The 23,493-nt window shown below is 52.7% G+C and overlaps 1 protein-coding gene across 1 annotated transcript in view; it reads right to left on the reverse strand.

Moving 5' to 3' along the window:
- Nucleotides 1-670: 670 nt before the first annotated feature.
- The window catches only part of Tmem51 (transmembrane protein 51), a 26,563-nt gene continuing 3,740 nt past the window's right edge, over nucleotides 671-23,493 (reverse strand). Inside the window, exons 2-3 of the mRNA XM_090333905.1 lie at nucleotides 4,483-5,003; nucleotides 671-1,964 (exon numbers count right to left, since the gene is read on the reverse strand). Coding sequence (XP_090190031.1) covers nucleotides 1,547-1,964; nucleotides 4,483-4,817 — 753 coding nt within the window. The 5' untranslated portion in view covers nucleotides 4,818-5,003 and the 3' untranslated portion in view covers nucleotides 671-1,546. The remainder of the gene's footprint in view (nucleotides 1,965-4,482; nucleotides 5,004-23,493) is intronic.

Raw genomic sequence — 23,493 nt, forward strand, 5'->3', positions numbered from 1 at the left:
TGAGGCTCAAGTGGTAGGTCTCTAGCCTTAAACAAAAAAGCTCCCCGTACACACACACACACACACACACAGCCTCTCTCACTACTCCAAGTGTGTCACTCCTAGCTTACCCAGTTTTCAGGAAGAAGCATGGAAAGTGCTGGGAAAGCCAGCCCAGCCCTGGGGAGGGTGTCAGAACAGGGCCCTGGGTGAGAGCCGCCTAGGCCTTGGGTGTCCAGGCCCAGAGCTTATCTCACCCCTCCCCTTCTTATAGCAGATTTGCATAAGGACAATGAAAATTTGGTACTGGAGGCTGTAAAGCCAGTCGGAGCAGGTGGCTGACTTCTTCCCAGCCTAGGGCTTGAGAGGAAACAGCAAGGTTGAGAACTTTCTCTTCTAACAAGGCTCCAGCCTCCTCGAGGCTGTCCCACCATGGCCCATCACAGGAAAGCAGCCTCTGGACCAGGGCCCACTGGCTGGCTGAGTTATCCTCTGTATGGATGAGCTAACTCACAGTCCAGGCTTGGGTCTAGAAGATGGGGCTGTGTGCATGCAGCGCTCAGTTCTGCCCTGGGCCTGTGTTTAGTGTATGAACTTAGTAACTCCCGTCACCCACAGCACCCATAGGCCAGCCAGTACTGCATTGCAAGAGCTACACAAATAACTCGCCAATCACATGAACTACATAGAAAATAGTTTATTATTATTATCAAAACCTCAGTGGTATGGCTAGCTAGAAGCACACAACACCTCCTCTCGGGCTGTGACAGTCCCACATAGGACTGAAACGTGGAATGTACCAATTCAGATCACTGCTGGACTTTCTGTGCTACCTACCTACAGATCATCGAGCCTCAGACCCTCAAACTGCCAACAATACTCAGGGCCCCAAGAAAGCCTCTACCTGGGCCTACTCCCACAAGTCTCCCCACCCCTATATAGCTCAGGGATCCAGGGAAGAAAGCAAATGCAAAATTGTATTATTTTGCGAGGGGAGGGTGGGGGACAAAGGGGCTGGTCCTGGAGCTTGAACTCAGAGCCTGGGCACTATCCCTGAGCCTTCTTACTCAAGGCTAGTGCTTTGTCACTTGAATCACAGCTCTGCTTCTGGCTTTTGGGTAGTTCAATGGAGGTAGGCATCTCCTTGGACTTTCCTGCCCAGGAAGGCTTTGAACCTTGATCCTCAGATCTCAGCCTTCTGAATAGCTAGGAATATAGGTGTGAGCCACCAGTGCCCAGCTTCTTAAGGAAAATAAGGGCATCCCTGTGGAAATAAAACCAAACTACCACCATCTAAGCCGGTGGCCAAGGATCCTGTCACTGTGTGTGGCCAGGGATTCAGGTGGAGGAAGGAAGGGGGGCGGTGCCTGGGCTGCCGTGCTCCTGGATGCCAGCTTTCCGATGGACCCCCTGTACAATCGCTCCTGAAACACAGGAGCCGCCCCCCTCCATGGGATGGCAGAGCGAGTACCATCTTCTCTGCTTCCCCACTGGGGCCCAAGTGACCTCCTTACAGTCGGTTGGTGCAGAGGGTAAGAGATGGAGGGAGCACTGCCCGGGGGGCAGCTCAGTCAGGGGGCCGGGCTTCAGGGGTCCTCTCCTGTACCTCGTCGTACTGTGGCGGGGGAGTCAGAGGCTCGATGGAGGGGGGAGGGATGTTTTTATCAGGGAGGTTGATCCTGAAGTCTTTGAGGTGAAGTTTCTCGGACTTAATCCTTCGAACTTTCAACGGCTTCAGGCGTTTGGCCATCTTGGAGTTCTGCCGTTCCGGGGGCCGCCCTGCGCCTGCCTCCGTGTCTGCCCTGGTGGTCACGAGGGTGGACTCGCCTAGCCCGGTTAACGACTCATAGGAGGGCAGGGAGGCCCCCATCCCTGGGCTCTGCTCCAGCTCCCTGGCTCCTGAGTGGCTGGAATTCATGACTTCTTCATAGCTGGGGACGTAGTATCGGGCTGAAGCCTCCTCCTCCTCCTCCTCCTCTTCCTGGCTGCAGATGGATAGACAGACTCACAATCAGAAATCTTGCAACCTCACTTCAGCTCCCCTTGAGGTACCCAGGCCACATGTGCCACCCATGGGTCCCAGAAGGACCCAAGCTGTGGTATCTGTAAAAGCTAGCACTCACCTGCCATGTTCTATAGTTTTAGGTAGCTTTGGGGCAAAGGACCAGCTAGGCCTAAGTACTCAAATGCAGATGCAGCATGTTGCAGTCCCTTGATGACCTGGGGGTATCTTGATGCCAGTGTTGTGGCTGGAGGGATGGGCTTTGGTCATGCTATTAGGAAAGGGCCACTACATTCTGTCCTCTGAGTGTTTTGGCATGGACTTCCTTGGCCTGGGAGCCTTGCAAGGCGACCACATGCTGGGCCAGGCTGTTTATTCCAACACCCAGCTTGTCCTCTGGCCAAAGATGACAAGATTATGTAACACAGGCAACATGGTCACAGCCAGGGACCAAAGAAGCATCTGGACTGTAACACTGGCATTTACTATAAATTATTCTGCAATTTTACCTTCCAGCTTTCTCCTAAGACTCAATGAGATCAAACTCATTAGAATGTTGAATGGGAAAATTCACCAATTCAGGAAACGCGTGCGTACACACACACACACACACACACACACACACACACACACATACACACGCACACGCGCGCGTGCGCGCGCGCGCACACACACACACACACACACACACACGAGTGCTATTCCTGGGGCTTGAACTCAAGGCCTAGGCGCTGTCCTGCTGTCCCTTTTTTGTTCAAGGCTGGCCCTCTACCACTTGAGCCACAGCTCCACCTTTGGCTTTTTGGTGGTTCAATGGAGAGACGAGTTTCATAGACTTTCCTGGGAGAGCTGGCTTCTAACCTTGATCCTCAGATCTCAGCCTCCTGAGTAGCTAGGATTACAGACCTGAGTCACCATGCCTGGCAACTCAGGACATTTTTTTTAAAGGCTAATCATTTTACAAAGAGTCATGCCAAAGCTCTCTGAGGCTCCACCACCTGACCCTACAGGGTGACCCTGGCTGACCCCCAGGCCTCCTTGCTGTCCCCCAGCTTCTTCCCGTTTGCCTTTGGGAAGGCACTTGGCTGTGCTCCTGGCTGACTGTTGTGAGGACTGCAAGTGTCTGATTTTCCTCCTTGGCACTTTCTTGTGTCTCCATGGTTTCCAGGACAAGCCAGTGTGACTAATGGTTAGCTCTGTGATAGCCACGGGTGGGGGGGGGGCGGCTCAGGCCAAATACTATTTCAGAGCATCTCCGTGAAGATCTTTCCAGAAGAGATGTGGCTTTGAATCCATGGACTCAGTTGGGCAGTAGGCCTTGCCTAGTATGGTGGGTATCACCCCACCCACTGAGGGACCACAGAACTGAAGGTCGCGCCATCTCCCTAGCTGGGCGTCTCCTCTCCTCTAGCTCCTCTAGCTGAATTAAACTGCCAAGAAGCTTTCCTGTGTGGCGGTTAGTTATTTCTTATTTATTTATTTAGTTTTTTTTTGGTGGGACTGGTGTTTGAACTCCAGGGCCTCCTGCTTGTTCAGCTTGACTTGTTGAGCTGGTACTCTACCACTTCAGCCGTGCCTCCTGCCCAGATTTTTGCTGGTTATTTTGAAGGTAGAATCTTGTAGGCCTTTCTGGTTTCTAACGGTGGCCCTCAGATCTCAGCTTTCTTGAATAGCTAGGATTAGAGGCATGAGCCATCGGTGTCTGGCTGTGACGGCGGATCCTGACTGTCGATGTGACTGGACTGAGAGTTGCTCGTGATATTATCAGTAAAGCACATCTCTAAGGCTGCCTCTGCAGGCGTGTGCAGGGGCTATTAACTGAGGAGGGTCAAACCCCTTGGGTGTGATGACACTTTGGGTTACCTTTCTTGGCCAATGCGACAGGCAGAGAGAGAGATAGACAGATAGTGAGATATAGAGAGGCAGACATGTACAGAGAAACGTAGATGGAGAGAGAGAGAGAGAGAGAGAGAGAGAGAGAGAGAGAGAGAGAGAGAGAGAGACAGAGACAGAGAGACAGAGAGAGAGAGAGACAGAGAGAGAGAGAGAGCGCAAGATTTCACGTGTCTTTTAAAGTATCTTTGTGGCATTTGGGGTCAAATGGAATAGTGCATTCCAACCTCTTCAAATAAGAGTAAAACATACTCAGCATGCTTGGGCTGAGAGACAAGCACCCACACCGGTGCCAGTTGTGGCTACCTCTGGCCTTGTTTGGTTTCCAGGGGTGTCCACATCTTGGCACACCTGTATATAATCCATCTCACCGGGGCAGCCCTGTCGAGAAGCCCAGGCTTGTTTGTACAGAAGATCAGCCATTTCCCACGACTGAAATACTTCCACCCTCAACAGTGTGGGCTGGGGATGAGCTAGCTCAGCGGCAGAGCGCTCGCCTACCATGTACAGGGTCCAGGGTTCAAGTCCCCAGTATGACAAAAATCAAAACCAAAGGAACGTGAGTGTGACTCCCTCAGTCCTCCAGCCTGGGATCAGGCCGTCCTCACCTGTCGTCCTCCCGGGCTCGGGGTGTGGCCCCCGCCTGCTGCTGCATGCGGGCCAGCTCCTCGCTCCGCCGCTGCTCCCGCTTGTCCCGGACACTCAGGCAGATGGACAGCAGCAGCAGGGCCACCCCGGCCCCGACCAGCACGTATGCCACGGAGAAGGTCTTGCTCTTCAGGATCCCACTCCCGATCTCCGTCTTGTTGCCGTGAGCCGTGGGTTTGTCGGCGCTGAAGCCAGGGACCAGGTTCCACATGGCCATGATGATGCCGAGGACCAGCATGCCCAGGCCAATGGCCGTCAGGGCGTAGTGCGAGCCGCTGGCCTTGGACTGAGCCATCCCGGCAGCGGGAGCCGGCCAGGGCCCAGCTCTTAGGAAGGAGAGAACTAAAGAAAACCCGGCAGCAGCAACGAGAGCCTTCAAGTGCGCTAAAGACAATCTCCAGACCCACAGGAAGGAATCATCGGGAAATGGGGGCCCGCACAATCTCCAGACATTCCGTGTGGACCGCAGTGGCCGCCGGGCCTGGGAGGGGAACAGAAGGGGTGAAGAGAAGAATCAGTTCACAGCCATCCTGGCTTTTGCTGTGCCTCTGCAGCATCTCGGGTTTCCCATCCTCGAGTGAGCTGGGGGTGGCTGAGCAACCAGCCCCACAGCAAGACTCGGGCAGCAAGGTCAGAGCCCCAGGCACTGAGACATTCCTGCCTAAAAGAGAGCAGGGAAGTCTCGGCCCTCCCTGGAGGGCCTGAGAGCAAGGGCTGAGCCAAGATCAATCACTGTCACTAACTGCTTGAGTGACAGGGCGTTAGCCAATGGTATGCCCCTGGAGGCTGTGCACCGCCCTCCCTGGCTGCCTATTTACATGAGGTTCTTGGGGACTTGAACTCAGAGCCTCACATTCTTGCTTTTTCACTCAAGGCTGGTGCTCTACCACTTGAGCCACATCCCCACTTCCAGATCTTTTTTTTTTGCTGCTTCATTGAAGATAAAGTCTCACAGACTTTCCTGCCTGGGCTGGCTTTGAACCCCGATCCTCAGATCTCAGCTTCTTTGAGTAGCTAGGATGACAGGGGTGAGCCACCACGCTCAGCTTGTCCGTCATTTTCTGAGCATCCCAGGGGTGACCACTCAGGGGACCCTTCCAGGGGCTCCCAGGCATCCCCAGGGACGATGTCACAGGACTCTCATTGTCACTGTCATTTCTGATCTTGGCACATAGCAAGGGATTCAAATAAAGTCCAATGAAAGGACAGGAAGCCCACCCCCGGAAGCCACCAGCAAGGTAAGCCTTTCTCTGGCCCTTTTCTGAAAGGTGCAGAGGCAGGTGCAGTCCTCAGTTTAGCTTGGTGCCAGCCAGACCAAGATGGGGCTGGGACATCTTTGGGGACCCTGGAGAAGGCACAGGTACTGCCCTTTGCTGCCCTCTCATCCTCGGGTGCCCCCGCAGCCATCCCTGATCACACACTATTCAAGGGTACGTGGGTGAGGCCAGGCATGGGCGGATCCTGTTTTCCAGTCCTGCATTCTTTCCCATCTTCCCCAAAGGATGCAAACCAGGACGCCTGAAATCTGATGCGGAGATATTTTTCTCCATCAACCCCCGCGGAACTGGCCACTTTGTTAAGAGATACTCTAAAAATATTTGGGACAACATCCTTTATCAGCTTGAGGTTTGAGCTTTCTTTCTTTTTATTTCCCCCACTAGACAAATATTTTTTTGTGTATCCAAGAACCTGTCCAGCAGCATGCCAGGCATGGGGGAGTGGGGAGGCCAGGGAAGGACCGATGGGGCTCAGCCGGCCAGGAACCCCAATGGGCACTGCTCCAGACAGGACGGTGAGGCAGGTGGTGGAGAGTGTTGGGCTCTGGGCTCTGCAGAGTCCTGGGAGAGGGGAAAGCAGGCTTCATCTCTACCCACAGACAAATGGACCAAGAAAATGTGCCGGGCGCCCGTGGCTCACGCCTGTCATCCTAGCTACTCAGGAGGCTGAGATTGAGGATGGTGGTTTGAAGCCCAGCACAAGGAAAAGAAAGAATTTTTTTCTCATCCACCAAGAAGAATATTTATTATGTCATTTATGGGAAACAGATAGAGTAGGAAAAAAATTTAAGAGAGGAAAGTCAGGCTCACAGACATGATGGCTTCACATTTCTCTTAGGTGAAGGTAGGAGATCTAAATTATAACCCTACATGAAAACACATACAAGGCTGTACACACAAACACCTTGACTAAAGGGCGGTGTATTCGGAGGTGGGAGGAGGGATGGGTGGGGGACGACTGCAGTAAGTAAAAAGCAACTTGAAGATGCTTTCGCTGGTCCTGTGAATTAACTAAAAGTCCCCAGACTGAAGCTGTACCCTTGGATCTGAGCCATTCTCTGCAGCACTCAGTGAATTTTGCCATCACCAAGGGAGACCAAACTCAGTGAGAAGTATGAGGTGTGGCTGGCACCCCCCCTCCCACCCCACAGGCCATATCTTCTTATCATCTTAAAGCAAACGGCCCTAAATTCAGAAGATCACCTTGTTCCTGTAACAAAGTGGTAACTCCCCCAGAATTCCTCCTGAGACAGGCTGGGCTCATGGCCGCCTGACCTCATCTGGGACTGGGGCTGTTGTAACTGCAGACCTTCCTCCTCCTCTACCCCTGATTCTGTTTCACCTTGTGTGTGTATATACTATGCAGGCCTGCACAGAACCCACACACATGTGGAAAGCCCATGTGTGCTCACAGGGACATTCCATATATTCATAAACACGTGTGTCTACATGCAAACATGCAAACACATGTTGCAGGCATGTGCATAGGGTATAAGCATGCATAGGGGTGATATGCAGAGCATTTAGCAGAGATCCGCCTGCTGGGGAGTTGTAAGGAACAGACCACACACACACACACACACACACACACACACACACACACACACACACATGCACGCACGCACGCACACACACACAAGTTGGGGCCCTAGGCCTCAAGGATGCCTGGCTTTTACCCAGCAGATGGGAGGCCAGGTCGGAGGCTCAGGATGAGAGGAGAGGGATCAGAGCCCGTACTGGTTGCATGCGGGAGGGGAGGGACCACTCCCTAAACACCTGCTAGGGGCTGCCAGCCTGCCTGGTCTGGCCCCAGTTTGCCATCCGATCCAGCCTGCTTTAGAGACACCATGCTGGGTTCCCTGGGGTCTGTAAACCCAGCCCCAGATGGCTGGCTGTTGACTTTATTTCTGCCTTGTTGACCATGCATGGCCCCATGATATATTTAGCCCGCTGTTCTTTCCCTTTCAAAACTATGGAAAGAAGCTAATTTGGGGCTTAGAGGCTTGGAGCCATGCAGCTCTCAACATGTCCCCCTTGGAGGCCAGCCACAGGCCCAGGGCCACCCAGCGACACCCTTTGAGCTCGAGTGGGACCTGTCTAGCACGCTTCACGCTCAAGTCAGGTGCAGGAGAATGAGGCTGCATGTGGCTTGTTAAGCAATCGACTAACCCCCAAAGGGGGTAAGCTACCTGTGGTTACCTGGGGAGACTGGGGGTAGCCTGTGGACAGCCCTTCATGCCTGAGCTCAAGGTTCTCCTAGAAGAGAGCAGAAGATGCAGTTTCTAAGTCAGCGGTGAGCTTTCGGGTACTGTGAGGGTTTGGGGTGAGGCCTGTAGCCAGGGAGAGGGGTATTGGGGTGTACACAAGACAGCAGATATGGAAGGCAGCTGAACTTCATACAAACAATCCAGGACCGCAGACTGGCAGCAAGGCAGTCGCTAACATCTACCAAACCCTCTCGGGATTTTAACTGAGGATTTGGACGGAAGGGTAGGAAATATTCCCAGGCCTTGAGGCCAAACCAGAAAAGAATAAAACCAACAGGGGAAGTGAGCCGAGCCTGCTCCACTGGCCCAGAAGCAAACATCCTAAAGAGAGCATCAGCAAACTTAACCCAGCTGGGCTTTCTAGAGAAGAGAATCCATCACCATCAAGTTGGATTAATCTCAAGAATGCAAGACTGGCTCAACAGTAGGGGTTGGAATGCCATTTCACAAGTGGAAGTATAAATCAGAACAGGAACACTCAGTGAAGTCGCAGCAGTGAATGTGAGTGATAGCTATGGGCACCAATGAGGAGGCATACTATGGTAGCAGTGAATGTGAGTGACAGCTACATGCACCAATGAGGAGGAGCCTGGCATGCACCATACACAAAAACGCAAACTGAAGAACAGTTATGCACGGCATGGATTCATTTAAACAAAGCTCCAAACTAACCAATACGTTGTTCTACTTCAGTAATATAAGGAGGAAATCCAGAATTTCACGCTTAAATTCAGGACAATTAGCTCCTGGAGGAATAGGAATTGGCACTGGGAGAGAAGGGTGAAGGGGATGTATTTATGTCCTTCTTCCATTATTCCTTAAAACTCACATGCCTTCTTCAGACCCTTTTGATTGGGAAAATACTATAAGAAAAGTTATTTCCTCAAACTCATCAATGTCTTTTCTTAACTATCAGCATAGCATCTGAATACCTTGGAGCCTCCTGCCTCCCCCATCAGACTGGGCTACTTTCCTTGTGTATTTCACCCTCTGACTCACAAGTCCTACATGGCTTCCCTTCTGCTTTTGCTACACCAAGCACTTCCTCCCACAGGGCCTTTGCACTTGCTGTCCCCACTGCTTGAAAATACCCCTCCCACCCATTCTGTGGTTTGGTTACTTCTTTACTCTCTGTCTCTGAGGTCAGGACTTCCCTGACTATCTAGAATGCTCTCGGCCCTGACTTACCCCTTGCTGACATTTTCCCTATGTGCAATGATATCACCCCACAGTTGATATATAAACTCAACAACCCCCCTCTCTCTCCTGTACAGGGTGTACACTTGGATGGTTCTTGTCTGCTTTGTTTACTACTAAGCACCCAGCACCCCAGTACAATGTACATTAGGGTATTTGTAGAATAAACACATTAAGACACTTAACTGATATCTCCTAATAATGAGGTGGAATGCCCAGCTCAAGATGGGTGAGTGGTGTTTATTTGAAATAGGGAAGGGGGGGACACAAGATGACTGAGGGGGGAAGGGAGAGAGAACAGAGGACAAAAACATGAGAAGAGGTATCAAGGTTTGAGAAGTAATGTACCCACTGCCTGTCGAATGTAACTGTAAACCCTCTCTATATTATCCTGACAATAAAATACAATTTTTTAAAAAGGCAAGTGGTGGTGGGCGGGAGGGGAACACACACTCACTCCAGGGTCCCCAGAAACCATCGCCACTAGAACCCCAGAAGGAATCGGATCAGTTTCCAGTGGCATCAGAGGTCACAAAACCTCCCAGGAGGTCTGCAGAGAGCAGGGTGGCCAGGCCTCCTGGTTATCACACAGGGGTGGCCAGGGCACCCGGTCACCAAGAAAGAGCAAAGATTTGAGGAGGGGATCACGCTGGATACCTGGGGACAAAGTTCCAGTGGAGAAACCACAGAACCAAGGCCTGGCGGCAGGCACTTGGCACAGTAGTCATTTCCAGGGACCCCAAAACTGAAAATTCAAGGTGTCAGTCCAGGAAGGGTCAGTCCAGTGTCCGGCATGGCACTGCTGTCCTCACCGGAGCAGGGGAGCATCTGCCCATCTTCAGCCCACAGAAGGGGGAGGGGCAAGCTAGGGGCAGAGTGGAATCTGAGCCCCGGGGCCAGCTCAGCGTGGCCCACCGCTCTGTTTCGGAGTCTGGATAGAGGCAGGACCACGGTCCTCGAAAGTACTCTAGGTCGACACCCCTGGAATTTGGGAGCCTCAGATGGCACAGGAGCTTTTGTCTTGAGACCAGTGAAGACTGTCCAGGGACATTGCCCTGGTTCAACCCCAGGACCCGTGTCCCCACAGAGGGAAGAGAAAAGGCCAGAGAAGGAAGCAGGCGTGAGAATGGCGGTGGTAGGGGTGGTGGAGATGTGACCTAGCATAGACTGCAGGCGGGAAGCTTCCAGAAGCTGGAAAAGGCAGGGGAACAAGGTCTTCCCTGGAGCCTCTTGATGGAGCCTGGGCCCCAGGCTGACAGCAGCAGCCTGGAAGCTCCATTCTGGACTTTGGACCTCCCAAACCACATGAGAACCAACGTGGGTTGTTTTAATCCACTTAGTTAAGGGTAATTCCTTCCGGCAGCCACAAGCCATGAACATGGGCAGCCCTGGGGCTCCCCGGCAGCCCTGGGGTTCACGGCTCCTTGTGGCATCCACTGAGCCACCTGCAGGCTCTGCCCAGCAGCCCATGTGACTGTATGACACCGGTGTATCATTCTATTGTTTACTTTGAATATTTATAGTATTTTTTTTTTGCCAGTCATGGGGCTTGAACTCAGGGCCTAAGCACTGACCTTGGACTTTTCTCAAGTCTGGTGCTCTACCACTTGAGCAACAGCACCACTTCCAGCCTTTTTCTATGTATGTGGTACCGAGGAATCGAACCCAGGTCTTCATGCATGCTAGGCAAGCACTCTGCCACTAGGCCAAACTCCCGGCCCCTATAGTATTTTATTACATATTTTTCTCTTGATTTTCAACAACTCACTATGGATACTGTCTCATATCACACGTGTGTGTGTGTGTGTGTGTGTGTGTATTATATATATATATATATATTTTTTTTTTTTTTGTCAGTCCTGGGGCTTGAACTCTGGGCCTAAGCACAGTCCTTGGGCTTTCTCAAGGTTAAGAGCTCTACTACCTAAGCCACAGCACCACTTCTGGCTTTTTCTATGTATGTGGTACCAAGAAATCGAACTTGGGTCTTCTTGCATGCTAGGCAAGCACTCTACCACTAGGCCACACTCCCGGCCCCATATACATTGTATTTTGATTGCTGGGTTCTTTATCATGTTTAAATTTCCCCAAGATTCCTAGGGTGAATTTTCTAGAATGCGCCTCGATTCATAGTCTTTTACATTCAGAGGAGTTTGGTCGTTCTGTGACAGCACAGCGGAAACTTAAATTTGGCAGTGGGACTCCAAGCCACCACATCCCCCTAATGCCCTCCTATGCGGGCCCCACACCCACAAGCCACCCCCTCGGTGCCCTGGCTGCCAGGACCCCTCCCCAGCTTTACTTGAAACTCCATGGTCAGGAAGTAAAATTCCTTCTTCCTCCTCAAGAAAACCAGCTCTCCCTGGCTGACTCACCTCCAGTCCTGCTGCAGCCCTGATACTTATCTGGGCATGTGGTAAATCATTGATGACTGGATTTGCAGTCATAAAACTGGAGTAAAGGCTGCCATGGGAGGTCCCCTCGGGTCCTCTAGTGACACTCCCGTCATCCCCAAGTATCCAACTACCAACATGGGATCTCAGAGCTGGGGAGTGGTGCATGTGGCCCATTTATCAGAACCAGTACAAACTGGTTATCCCTAGAGCCTGCACAACTCACTGGGTTCACACTCAGCCTGGTAGACAGCTGTGGTCTGGATCAAGCCACCCCCACAGAACCAATAAGTCCACACAGAACTCATGGGTGAACCCCCTCCCCAGGAAAGGGTGGTGTCGGCCTCCTCGGGCTGCGGTAACAAACGGCACCTACTCCGTGGTGTAGCACAATGCACGCTACGCGTTGAGGTCTACAATTACAGTTATCAGCAGAGGCGCATGTTTTCAGGGGGTGTCAGGAGAAACCCATTGCCTTGTCTCTTGCAAGTCCTCGAGGCCTCCAGCACCCCTTGGCTCCTGCCTCTTCCTCTGACTTTGAAGCACCCCCCACCCCATCCCCTGCTTCTGTAGCTAGGTCTCCTTGGCTCCCCTCATCTTGAGACAGGATAGATCAGGGAAAATGAGGCCCGGTGGATGGCAGCCAGCAACGCGGAAATGAGCAGTGTGTCTAGAAATGCAGGAGTGCTGCTGTCTTCTTTGTTTTAGCCCTCATGCTCCTTCAGAAGCTGCAGTATTAGCACAAGGAGAAAGACGAGAACCAGGCAGACTTGGCCTGCTCTGAAAACGGAGGAAGGATATCATAAAAAGCAAATACTTAGAAATGTGGCTCCTTCTGACACAAAGTGCTTATCTCAAAGGATAAACATTAATGGCAGGATGTGTTCTTTATGTCAAGGATAAACACCCAGTTTTAAAATATTTGGCAAGCTGGGTGCCGGTGGCTCATGCCTGTAATCCCAGCTACTGGGGAAGCGGAGATCTAAGGATCATGGTTTAAAGCCAGCTTGGGCAGGAAAGTCCAGTTGATTCTTATCTGCAATAACTTTGCCATAATGTCAGAAGTAAAAGCCGGGTGCTGTAATCTTAGCTACTCAGGAGGCTGAGATCTGAGGATCTTTGTGACTCAAGTGGTAGAGCGCAACCCTGAGCTGAAGAGCTCAAGACAGCACCCGGGCCCAGAGTCCAAGCCCCACAACAGACCAAAAATAAGTCAGAAGTGGAGCTGTGGCTCAAGTGGCAGAGTGCTAACCTTGAGCAAAAGAAGCTCGTGAACAGTGCCAGGCCTTGAGTTCAAGCACCGGGAACCCGCGTGCACCCTGCCCCCCAACATACAGACACACATAAGGGATGCATTCTTTCCGAAAAGAGATGCCAAAACATAATGGTCAAATATTTAAAGTACAGGCAAGTCTTAGAGAGCTTGAGCCAAAGTAATAAAAGTGTAAAGAGCAAAGATAAACATCTATCTTTGCACCTAACTTTAAGCCAGACCTTGCCTTTATCACATAAATACCCTGATGTTAGAGCTCAATGACTTCTCCTTTGAGAACACCCACACCCCGAGCGGGCCTCTGCATGTCCACTTCTGTCTGCTTGCTTGCCTGCTTGTTCACTCAGTAAAGCTCCTCCAAGTTTGCTCAACATCGTGACTTTTCCAGAAATTCTTATTCTGCAGTCAAAGACAGACACCCTAAGTGGAGAGACTCTACTTTTAGAGGGAAGCCTCACAGACCCTCACCTGGGCTGGGTGACAATCTCAAGGTCCCCTTGTGAGGGAACAAGCTGCAGGAGGGAGGCCTGTGAGACAGGGAGGAGGGGGCATTACTTTGTTTGCCAGTGCAGTCCCAGGCACAGTCCCGATTGCTTTTCATGGGCCCTGAAATCCAATCCCACCTTTGATATCTGATTACACAGGCTCTGTAGAGAGGAGGCCTTATTAGCTTCGGACCCCCTGATTACAGACCTGGGGGAATGCAAACTCCTTGGGACTTCCAATCACAGGAATAGCTAACACACACTGAATGCTTCCATTGGCCTGGTGGATCCCATTTTATTCTCACAGTTGAATGAAGATTTCTGCCCCCTACCCCGCCCCAGGCACCATGCTAACACTAGGAGACATAGAAGTTCAGCAAGGTTCCTTAATTTGCCCAAAGTCTCCCGTTAATAAGTAGCAGAGTAGGCTGGGAACCAGATAGCTGGGTCCAGAGTCTGTCTACACCCCTCACCTGCCTCAAGTCCACCTTTATACTAGCTCTTTCCTGACTACACAGGGACAAAGACAAATGTCATTCTCTCGAGTCACCTGCCTTACCAGGAAGGGTCAAAGCCCTATGCCACCCTCTTGGTCACTCTGACTTAGCTCCTATGGCCTGGGGCTACCTCTAGCCTGTCTCCTGACAACTCTGCCCTCTCTGAGCTGCACAGCCAGTGACAGGGGCTGACCTTATACCACAAATTTGAATCTTGTCTGCTAGATACTTTGTCTTATGTCTCTCTCGGACCAGGCATGCCTGGGGCATCCTCTCAACCCTCCAGGGTGTTTAAGTCCAAAAGATGAATGGAGGAAGTGGAACTTCAAATATTCTGGAATAAAATGGCAACACTGGAGCAGAGAGTTAGGAAGGCAAAGATCACTCCTGGAGCCGAAAGGAACTTGCAGACCAACTAACCACCATGCAAACAATAAAACCATAACCGCTCCTCTAAGCTGCTGTTGCCTGGTCAATGTAGACACCGGTGGGCAGGAGCCAAGGCACTGTGGTTAGCAGGCTGCCTCTTTTCCTTCAGCAGAGCACCCGATGTGGTAATGGGCCATGTAGAGTGGATATCTCAGAGAAAACAAATGAAGACCACAAAATAAAATTTCAGTTTCAATAAGAAAATCCCAGTACCAATAAGAAAATCCCATCCAGGTAAACGAAGATGGCTTTCGTTAAATAGGCTGCTGTATCTTCCACAATATGGAACTATCCATGCTGCTAGTTGCATAAATAACACTAAGGTCTTTTGGAGGTCCTCATCAGCCAATCATAACTTCCTCCTTCCAAGAGGGCGGGGCCATAGGCCAGCCAATCAGTTCCTCCTGTTTTGTGAGGGGTATGGCTGAGGCCAGCCAATCAGTTTCTCCTGTTTCTTGAGGGGTATGGTTGAGGCCAGCCAATCAGTTCTTCCTCTCCTGGGTGTGTGGCATGGCCCAGCCAATCAGTTCCTCCTGCTGATTAGAAGTATGGCACAGGCCAGGGAATTCATTTTTCCTGCTTTCCTGAAGGTGTGGCCAGACTGGGCCAGACTGCAGGAGGCACAATTATTTGCTGTGGAGAAATCACAAGTCTCCCACCTGTAACCACAGGGTCTTTAGAAGGATGGGGTGGGAAGGAGAGTGGCTAGGGACTGGCTGGGGACCAGCGGCAGAGACACCTAGAGGAGGAGAAAGCTGGAGGACTGGAAAGGCAAGTTCAAGTGTTAGCCTGGGACCCAGGAGCCCTGGGAAGCTGGCTGCAGAAGGCTTCCTGGGCCTGCCAGATGGAAGCTTGTGCGACCTTCCAGTTAGCCCTGCCGCCCACCTGGGGGTACAGGCGATCTGTTGCTTAAAGGTCACCTCCACATGGAGGTAAGAAACTTCCAGTCAACCTAGGTAGATCTATGTAGAACCCTCCTGGGTGTGGAGCCAGTAATCCTTAATCATCTCCCGTTTATTATACCTGCTGCCTCTCTCCCCAGCATCCTCCATCACCCATGAACGTTCTAAGAAGCAGGCACAGAGCCCATGGTACCAGCTCGTAAAGAGCACAAGGTAGATGAGGGAATACTAGCCAAGAGAACTGCAGCCTTCTCTGACACGCAGGTTTCCTCTTGTGCTGAGGTGAGCGGATCTAACAGACTGCTGGTGAGGTGCAAATGGCGGAACGTTGCTACCAGAATGACATCTGTGTCATCCTAGCAACACAGGAAGCTGTGATAGGAGGATCATGGTTTAAAGCCAGCCAGGGGGCAGGAAAGCTTTTGAGTTTTTTTTTTGTTTTTTGTTTTGTTTTGTTTTTTTTGCCAGTCCTGGGCTTGAGCTCAGGGCCTGAGCACTGTCCTTGGATTTTCTCAAGGCTAGAGCTCTACCACTTGAGCCTCAGCACCACTTCCAGCTTTTTTTCTATGTATGTGGTGCCGAGGAATTGAACCCAGGTCTTCGTGCATGCTAGGCCAGCACTTTAAGACTAGGCCAAACTCCCGGCCCCCAAGCCTTTGAGATTCTTATCTCTCATTAACCAGTAAAAAGCTATAAGTGGAGCTGTAGCTCAAGTGGTAGAGCAGCAGCCTTGAGAAAACAAAATTAAAAAGCTAAGGGACTGTATGTAGACCCTAAGTTCAATCCCCAGAACAGGTGCACATGTGTGTAAACACACACACACACACACACACAGAATTTCCTCATGTAAGCTTCTACAAATGAACCAAGTCCGCTGGGGTAGGTAACTGTTCCTTCCTGTGTGTGTATGAGTAAATCACACATTAGTGTCCAGAGTTGGTCTCCGCCTGCATGTTCCCAAAGGCTGTGACTGCAGATGATTTTACCTCCAGCAAGGAGGAGGCAGAGTTTCTCCAGGGAAGACACCATCCCCACATCTGTACCCACGGTTGTGTGAGCACAATTCACTCCTTGCATGTCCAGGTGCAGCATGCTCTGTATGTTCAGGGTTCTAGAACTTTCTTTGGCCACCCTCCCTGCCCTGGGTTTTATCCCTAGGAGAGCCCTGTACACAGCCAATATGACGTCCTAATTGTCCAAATGAAGAACTTGGAGCCCGGAGAGGTGCACTGATTTATTCATTGTCGCACAGCCACTCAGCAAGAAACCCAGAACTTAAACCATTCAGTTGAGAGCGATCCTAGTTAACGCCAATCACATGCTAGTGCTTACTGCGCACGTGCTGAGTCTGGGGTGGGGGGGACGAGACCCTGATAGCCGGATGACAAAACCATCCCACAGGATGGGTGCTTCACACCCTTTGCCCACTTTGATGACCAAGGTAGTAGGGGGGGGGGGAGAGACAGACAGATGGAGACAGATAAGAGGAAGAGAAAGGCATAGGAAAAGAGAGAGACACACAGAGAGACAGAGAAAGCAAGAGGAAGAGGGAAGGAGCCAGAAAAAGAGAGGAAGAGGAAGAACTAGAGAAAGCAGCAAAGTACAGGAAGAGGGGAGGGGTGGGCGGGGAGGCGTGGGAGGGACACTAAGGAAAGAAAGGGGCCAGGCAGGGTGGCCGGCTCCCCCCTCCTCTCAGGGAGTGGACGAGGCAGTTGGGGATCTCACCTGGGAGAGGTTCCCATTTTTGCATGGAGACGGCAGGCAAGGGGACTCTTTGCTAAAGAAGGGTCCTGCGTCTGCCTCCATTCCAAATCCACAGGAGGCTTAGGAAGCTTCACCTTCACTGGGGTCTGTGGATATGGAGGTTCCTCTGGCTGCCGCTGGGGGTCCTCTGGGCAGACACACAGCTGGCACAGAGGAACCGGGTATGGAAATGGCCATCCCGGTGCAGAGCTGGCATCTTCTATACAGAGTGAGCAGACAGGAAAACCCAACCACAAACTCACAGTCTCTTTAGAGTCCAGCCACGCACGGGCAAGGCTGAGCCAGGCCAGAGCTCAGTCACCCAGGAAAATCTCCTGACCCAAGTTCCAGTCAACTGCTTCTGCCCTAAGTTGTAAATAGTTCTGAGCTTACCATGTCCTAACCCTCGGCCCAGAAGCTTCCTTTAATAGCCCCCACATTCCACACGGGCCTCGACGGAAGGCATCCCCCAGATTCGCAGCTGCCAGGAGAGTGAGCAGTGTGGCTGGGAATCAGGTTAGCATTCCCCAGGCCGCACCACCCTCCCTACATCCAAACATCCCCAAGGGAACAACATTCAGAAGGCGTGACTGGAACACATCCCTCTGCAGGGCTCGCTGGCAGTTTTATGTGTTGTTTAGAACTGGAAACGGGAAGCTGGCCAGGCAGTAGTGGCTCACGCCTAGAATCCTAGCTACTCAGGAGGCTGAGATCTGAGGATCCAGGTTCAAAGCCAGCCTGGTCCAATTAACCACTGGAAAACTGGAAATAGGGCTGTGGCTCCAGGAGTAGGGCAGTAGCCTTGAGCTGAAAAGCTTAAGGACAGTGCCCAGACCCAGAATTCAAGCCCTAAGATGGACAAAAATACAAAACAAAACCAGAAGTGAAACTGTGGCTCAAGAGGTAGAGCATAAGCCTGGAGTGAAAAGGGTCAGTGCTCAGATCGTGAGTTCGAGCCCTAGCACTGGCATCACATCATCAGTATCATCATCATCATCACCACCACCACCACCATCATCATCAAACAACTGCCAGCAGGAGTGTCAGATGACACCGACCTGGTGCTTTCAATGGGTCCCTCAAGGGTAATTCATGCAGCAAGTGTTGAATCCCATGTCACATCTGGTACCCCAAAATGTCCCCCAAAGAACTGTGAAGAACTGATTGTCCCTAGGTATCTACTGTGGTAGGGACACTGTGTCCTCAGGGCCCTCAGGACTGGCTGAGTATGGTTAACTTGAACCCATACCTCTCTGGCTGGGGGTTCACATGGCATGGATGGAGATGTAAAAAGCCGAGACCCCTGCTCAGCCCATTTTCAGGTGGGGCAGCTTGGTCAAGGCCAGGATTTGGATGATAGGGGGGCTGAGGACACTGAATTTCTACCCCCAAGCCAAGGTTCCCAGACATGTGGGCGAGGCCCCCAGAAGGAGGAGCCCTCAGGGGCTCTGCCCAAGGTCACGGAAGTGAGAAGCTAAGCCTGGATTTGAACCCGGGTCTCGAGGTTCTGCATCAGGGAGGTGCCATGCACAAGAGGAAAACAAATAATCCTTTCAAATCCAAAATGGAACCAGTCACTTGACAGCACAGAGAGGGACCGGGAGGGAGGCCCCATCACCCCATCACCAGCCAGGCAGACTCCCTGAAACATGACACAGCGGTGCTCGGGACACAGCCATGCCTGAATCCCTGCTGCCCAAGACACCAGCCTCCAGCCTCTGGTCCTCATCCGCCAGCCTCCATCACCCAGTCCTCACCCCACCTGCCCCCACTCTCCCTCTGGCCTCGTCTGACTAGGGCTGCAGCACAACCCCGGCCTGGTAGCCTGGGTCTGGACTCCCGGTGGCCTTGGGCAACCTGCAGCCCCACCCTGCACCCACTGGCACTCCCTCACCTCAGACAGCAGCCCAGAACCAACAGGGCCTGGAGCACTGCTGTTGACTCAGTGACTATCTCACAAGTCAAACGTGACTTATCTCGTAACTGACACCAGCACCACAGCCCAGCCAGGGCTCTGCCCGGAGGGAGAGGCCGGGCAGCCCTCCACCCCAGTCTCCCCCACTCCCCCCCCACGCTCTCACTCACCCCCTCCAGGCCCTTCCCAGCCCCTTGTGTGCTCAGTGGGCTCCAGACTTGCTGCTGCCTCTTCCAGAGCCCGACTTCCCCCCACCCCTGCCCCCATCCTCAGGGCACAACCTGCTTCTCCACAGCACTGCTCCCCCCGCAGCAGCCATGCTGGCCCCATCAGACGGACAGAGCGGCTGCCCCACCCACTTTGGTTCAGGGCCAGCATTTCTCCAATGCCCTCTTTGTGCAGGGCCCTGCACCAGGCCTCAAGAGCCCCAGGTGGGTGAGCACGGGCCCCTTCCCTGGAAGATCAGAGCACGGTCAGGGGTGCCTCCAAGGCGGGGGTGGAGGGGATCATCTTCCCACAGATAACCATGGAGCGCACCCCTGCTTCCACCTTATCCCATCACTCTAGAGGACAGACCTGGTAGCTGGTGTCTATAATCCCAGCTGCTCAAGGGGCAGTGCCTGGGGGGATAAAGAGAGAGATGGACTATAGGAGATACCCAGAGAATGCAAACCACACCCTGTAAGCATCTAGGCAGAGGGTGGGCCAGACAGAGGGCCAAGACAGGCCTTTCTGGCTTTTAATGAAAACTAGAGGGATGGGAGAAGTCTCAGCAGTAGTGGCTGCATGTGCAAAGGCCCTGAGGTAGGAATAGCCTTAGAGGATGGGCAAGGGAGCCAGTGAAGAGACTGTCACCCCGGCCCAGATCAAAGGTGGCTAAAGATGACGACCTGGGATGAGCTTGGTTGTGGGGTGGGAATGGTGAAAGGTGGGGGGGGGGGGGTCTGAGAGGGGATCTGGAACTGAGTATTTATGTATACCCCAAATCCCTGTGGTGAGGCTCTAACTGCCATGGTTAGAGTATTTGGAGGAGACTTGGGGGTTCGTTAGGGTGAGATGCGGTCAGAAGGAGGGGATGGGGTGAGTGGCTTAGAAGAGCAGCTGCCAAAGCTCTCCCCTGTTCTCCTCCCCGTCTCTGTCCCTGCACACCCACTGGTGTCAGGAAGCCTGGGTAGGAACAGTGGGCACCGCCAGCCAGAGGCGTCCTGGGGAGAATGTGAATCTGCCCGACCCAGCCCTGCAGAACGCTTCAATGCTGCAGAGCCATGCCGCCTGGCCTGAGCAGGGAAATCTTAGTGAACACAGATGGCATCATAGGTAGAGTAGGGGCTCCGGAGTGAGGCTCCTACCACAGAATCACCGTGCAGGGGTCAGCGGTCCATTACCTAACAAAGTGCCCCAGTGGCTCCCTGGCCTTCAGGGGCCCCAGCTGGTGGCCGCCTCGGCCCTGTGGCTTTGAGCCTGTGGTGGTGTGTCATGGTGAGGGTGAGGGTGTGTAAAGAAACCTGCTGACGGCAGGGAGTTTGGCCTAGTGGTTAAAGTGCTTGCCTAGCATGCATGAAGACCCGGGTTCGATTCCTCGGTACCACATATACATAGAAAAAAGCCGGAAGTGGTGCTGAGGCTCAAGTGGTAGAGCTCTAGCCTTGAGAAAGTCCAAGGACAGTGCTCAGGCCCTGAGCTCAAGCCCAGGACTGGCAAAAAAAAAAAAAAAAAGAAACCTGCTGACTTCATGGTGGCCAGGGAGGGGGGAGGAGAAGAGAGAGGAGGAGGGAGAGCCAAGAGGGGAAAGGGAGAGGGCCCCCCCCCCCCAGAGAAACACTTTTCAAAGACATGCCCCCAATGACTTAACTCCCTCCCACTAGGTCTCACGTCCCAGTGAGTCCTCTAAGCCCTCAGAGCTGGAGACTACACTTCTAACTCACTGGTTTTTAGGGAACATTGAGTAGGCCTCCTCTCTGCAGGCTGACATTAAGCCACCCCTCCCTTCCCCTCCTCTCTGGCTCTCCTCCTCTTCTCTTCCCTCTTCTCATCTCCCAGAAGCTGAATTACAAGGTCCCCCCTCAAGGCTGCTCTTGCTTGCCCAGGCAGGAGCCAGAGCTTTCTTAGAAGCCAACTTCAAGGTCAGTTCTTCCTTCGGGCCAGGTGGGCGAGCATGGCTTTGATCCTCTGGAGCATCAGTCTCAGGGAAATGCTCCGACTCTTGCTCCTGACACAAGAGCTTGTCCCACCACTGCAGGCCGCAGCTAGGACATGGAGGATGAAGGTGACAGATTCAAAGAGAGACAGGAAGCCAGGCATGGTGGCTCAGGCTGTCATCCTAGCTACTCATGAGGCTGAGATCTGAGCACCAAGGTTCAAAGCCAGCCTGGCACAAAGGGCCCTCTAGAAAATGAGAAGTGGGGCTTGGCTCAACGGGAGGGTGATAGCCTTGAGCTGAAGGGCTCAGGAACAGTGCCCAGGCCACGTTCAAGCCCCATGACCCACGAGAGAGAGAGAGAGAGAGAGAGAGAGAGAGAGAGAGAGAGAGAGAGAGAGAGAGAGAGAGAGAGAGAGAGAGGAGGGAGGGAGGGAGGGAGGAGGGAGGAGGGAGGAGAGAGAGGGAGAGAGAGAGAGGGAGGGAGAGGAGAGAGGGAGAGAGGGAGAGAGGGAGAGAGGGAGAGAGGGAGAGAGGAGAGAGAGAGAGAGAGAGAGAGAGAGAGAGAGAGAGAGAGAGAGAGAGAGAGAGAGAGAGAGAGAGAAGATGTTTGCCACAGGCAACAACTCCAAGACCGCGGGCTTAAGAGGAGGCTGGCTGCTCAGGGGACTTGGTGTAGACAAGGAGCCTTTTCTTTTCCTTTTGAAGCTGGAGTATGTGAAATCTGCCTAAAGGGAAAGCAAAACAACCCGAGTGTGCTTACGACACGAGTCTGGGATGCAGACGACGGGCAGGAACTGGTGGGAGCCTGAGCTTCGGGTGAGGAAAATGTCTGGTAGAACACGGCGGAGTGCCTGGGGTCCCTCTCCTTTCCAGGACAGAGAGGCAAGTACAGGCCTGACCCTGGCTGCTGGGTCTTCTAGCCAGGAGGGCAGTTCAGGCCTGAGGCTCATTTATTTGGGTTTGCTCGGAGGTGGGATACAGCTGGGCCATGCCCTCCAGCCCTCTTTCTCTTTAGGCTAAGGACCTTGATTCTCGTTCAGCTGTGCACCTGAGCTGTCAGACTTCTCCCTGGGCGCTGGGATCACAGGCGTGCCCTGTCTCACCCTCCTCACCTCATCCTCCCATGAGCCTGGGATGAGAGCCTGGCATCGCCCCGTGCCCATCAGAGGTTGACAAGGGAGCTTGTGAACTTTCTGTCGGCTGTGAGCCATGATCCTCCAGTTCCTTCTTCCTAGCTTAGAGATTAAGTAGCCCAGACAAGACCTGGGTGGGGGAGGGGGTTAGCCATGAAACCCAAGTGTTAGCTAGCAGGTGGCAGAACAAGAATTCTAAGCCATAGCGCTGTCTTTTCCATATAATTGAAGTCTCAAACCCAACTGGCAATCTGATCCCAAAGAAAGCTTGGCAATAAGTCAGGAACCCGCAGCCCCGAGGTGGTCTGGCAGTGCAGGCTGTAGGCCAATTTTATTTTATTTTTTTTTGGAGTTAGCACTGGGGCTTGAACTCAGGGCCTGGATGCTGCCCTTAGTGGTTCTTTGCCCAAGGCTGGTGCTCTACCAACTGACCCACAACTATTAAACATTTGGAGAAAGGCGTCTCAAGACTTTTTCTGCCTTGGCTGGCTTTGAACCTGTGATCCTCAGATCTCAGCTTCACTTGCAGCTAGGATTTCAGTTGTGACTGCTGGGCACACAAATTTCAGTTGTGAACTGCTGGGCACACAGGGAGAGCTTAGCGTTGGGTCCAGTGGTACGAACTGGATAGAGGATTACTTGGGTGACCCCCTCCCCCATCCCTGAGGCTCCCAGGAAGCTGTGCAGGGAGAGCAGGGGACTCTCAGCTGAGTCCCCACACTGCCTGTGGCTCACCTGCTGCAGGAGTCACACTGGGCCATCAAGGGTAAATGGGGCGACTTTTCCCAGTTTCCCTCTGCCACTGGTTCTGGGTGACCACACAGTCCTGGCTGAGGCTGTCTTTGCTCCCCTAGCTGGTCTTCCTCCTGGGGGCTGGTCCTGCCAGTCAACAGCAGTCCCCAGCTCACTATCAGACCTGTGGCTGGCACCGGCCAGGCACCCCCAGCCTTTCAATCAATAAGCTGGGCATCATGGCACACACCTATAATCCTAGCTGTGCAATGGGCAGCGGCAGGAGGGTCACAGTCCCCTCTGGCACTAGGGAAGGATGTGAGACTCTATCTGAAAAGCAACTAAAGCAAAATGGTCTGGGGGGGGGGGAGTGGCTCAAAGTGTAGAACATCTGCAGAGCACGCAGGTAGAACCACCACAAAAAACTGCTTCACAAGTTAAATAGGACATCTCGTGTCTCCCGCCTCCTCGGTCTGTGGTATCCCTCAACTCTCCCCTACGGCTGATCTGACACACGAGACCCGTGAAACTTAAGGTGCCAAATGTCTACAGCAATAGACCCTCAGAACCAGCCTAAAGGAATGATCA

This window comes from Megascapheus bottae, chromosome 6 (assembly GCF_031878675.1).
Source record: "Megascapheus bottae isolate mThoBot1 chromosome 6, mThoBot2.hap1, whole genome shotgun sequence".
Taxonomy (NCBI): Eukaryota; Metazoa; Chordata; class Mammalia; order Rodentia; family Geomyidae; genus Megascapheus; species Megascapheus bottae.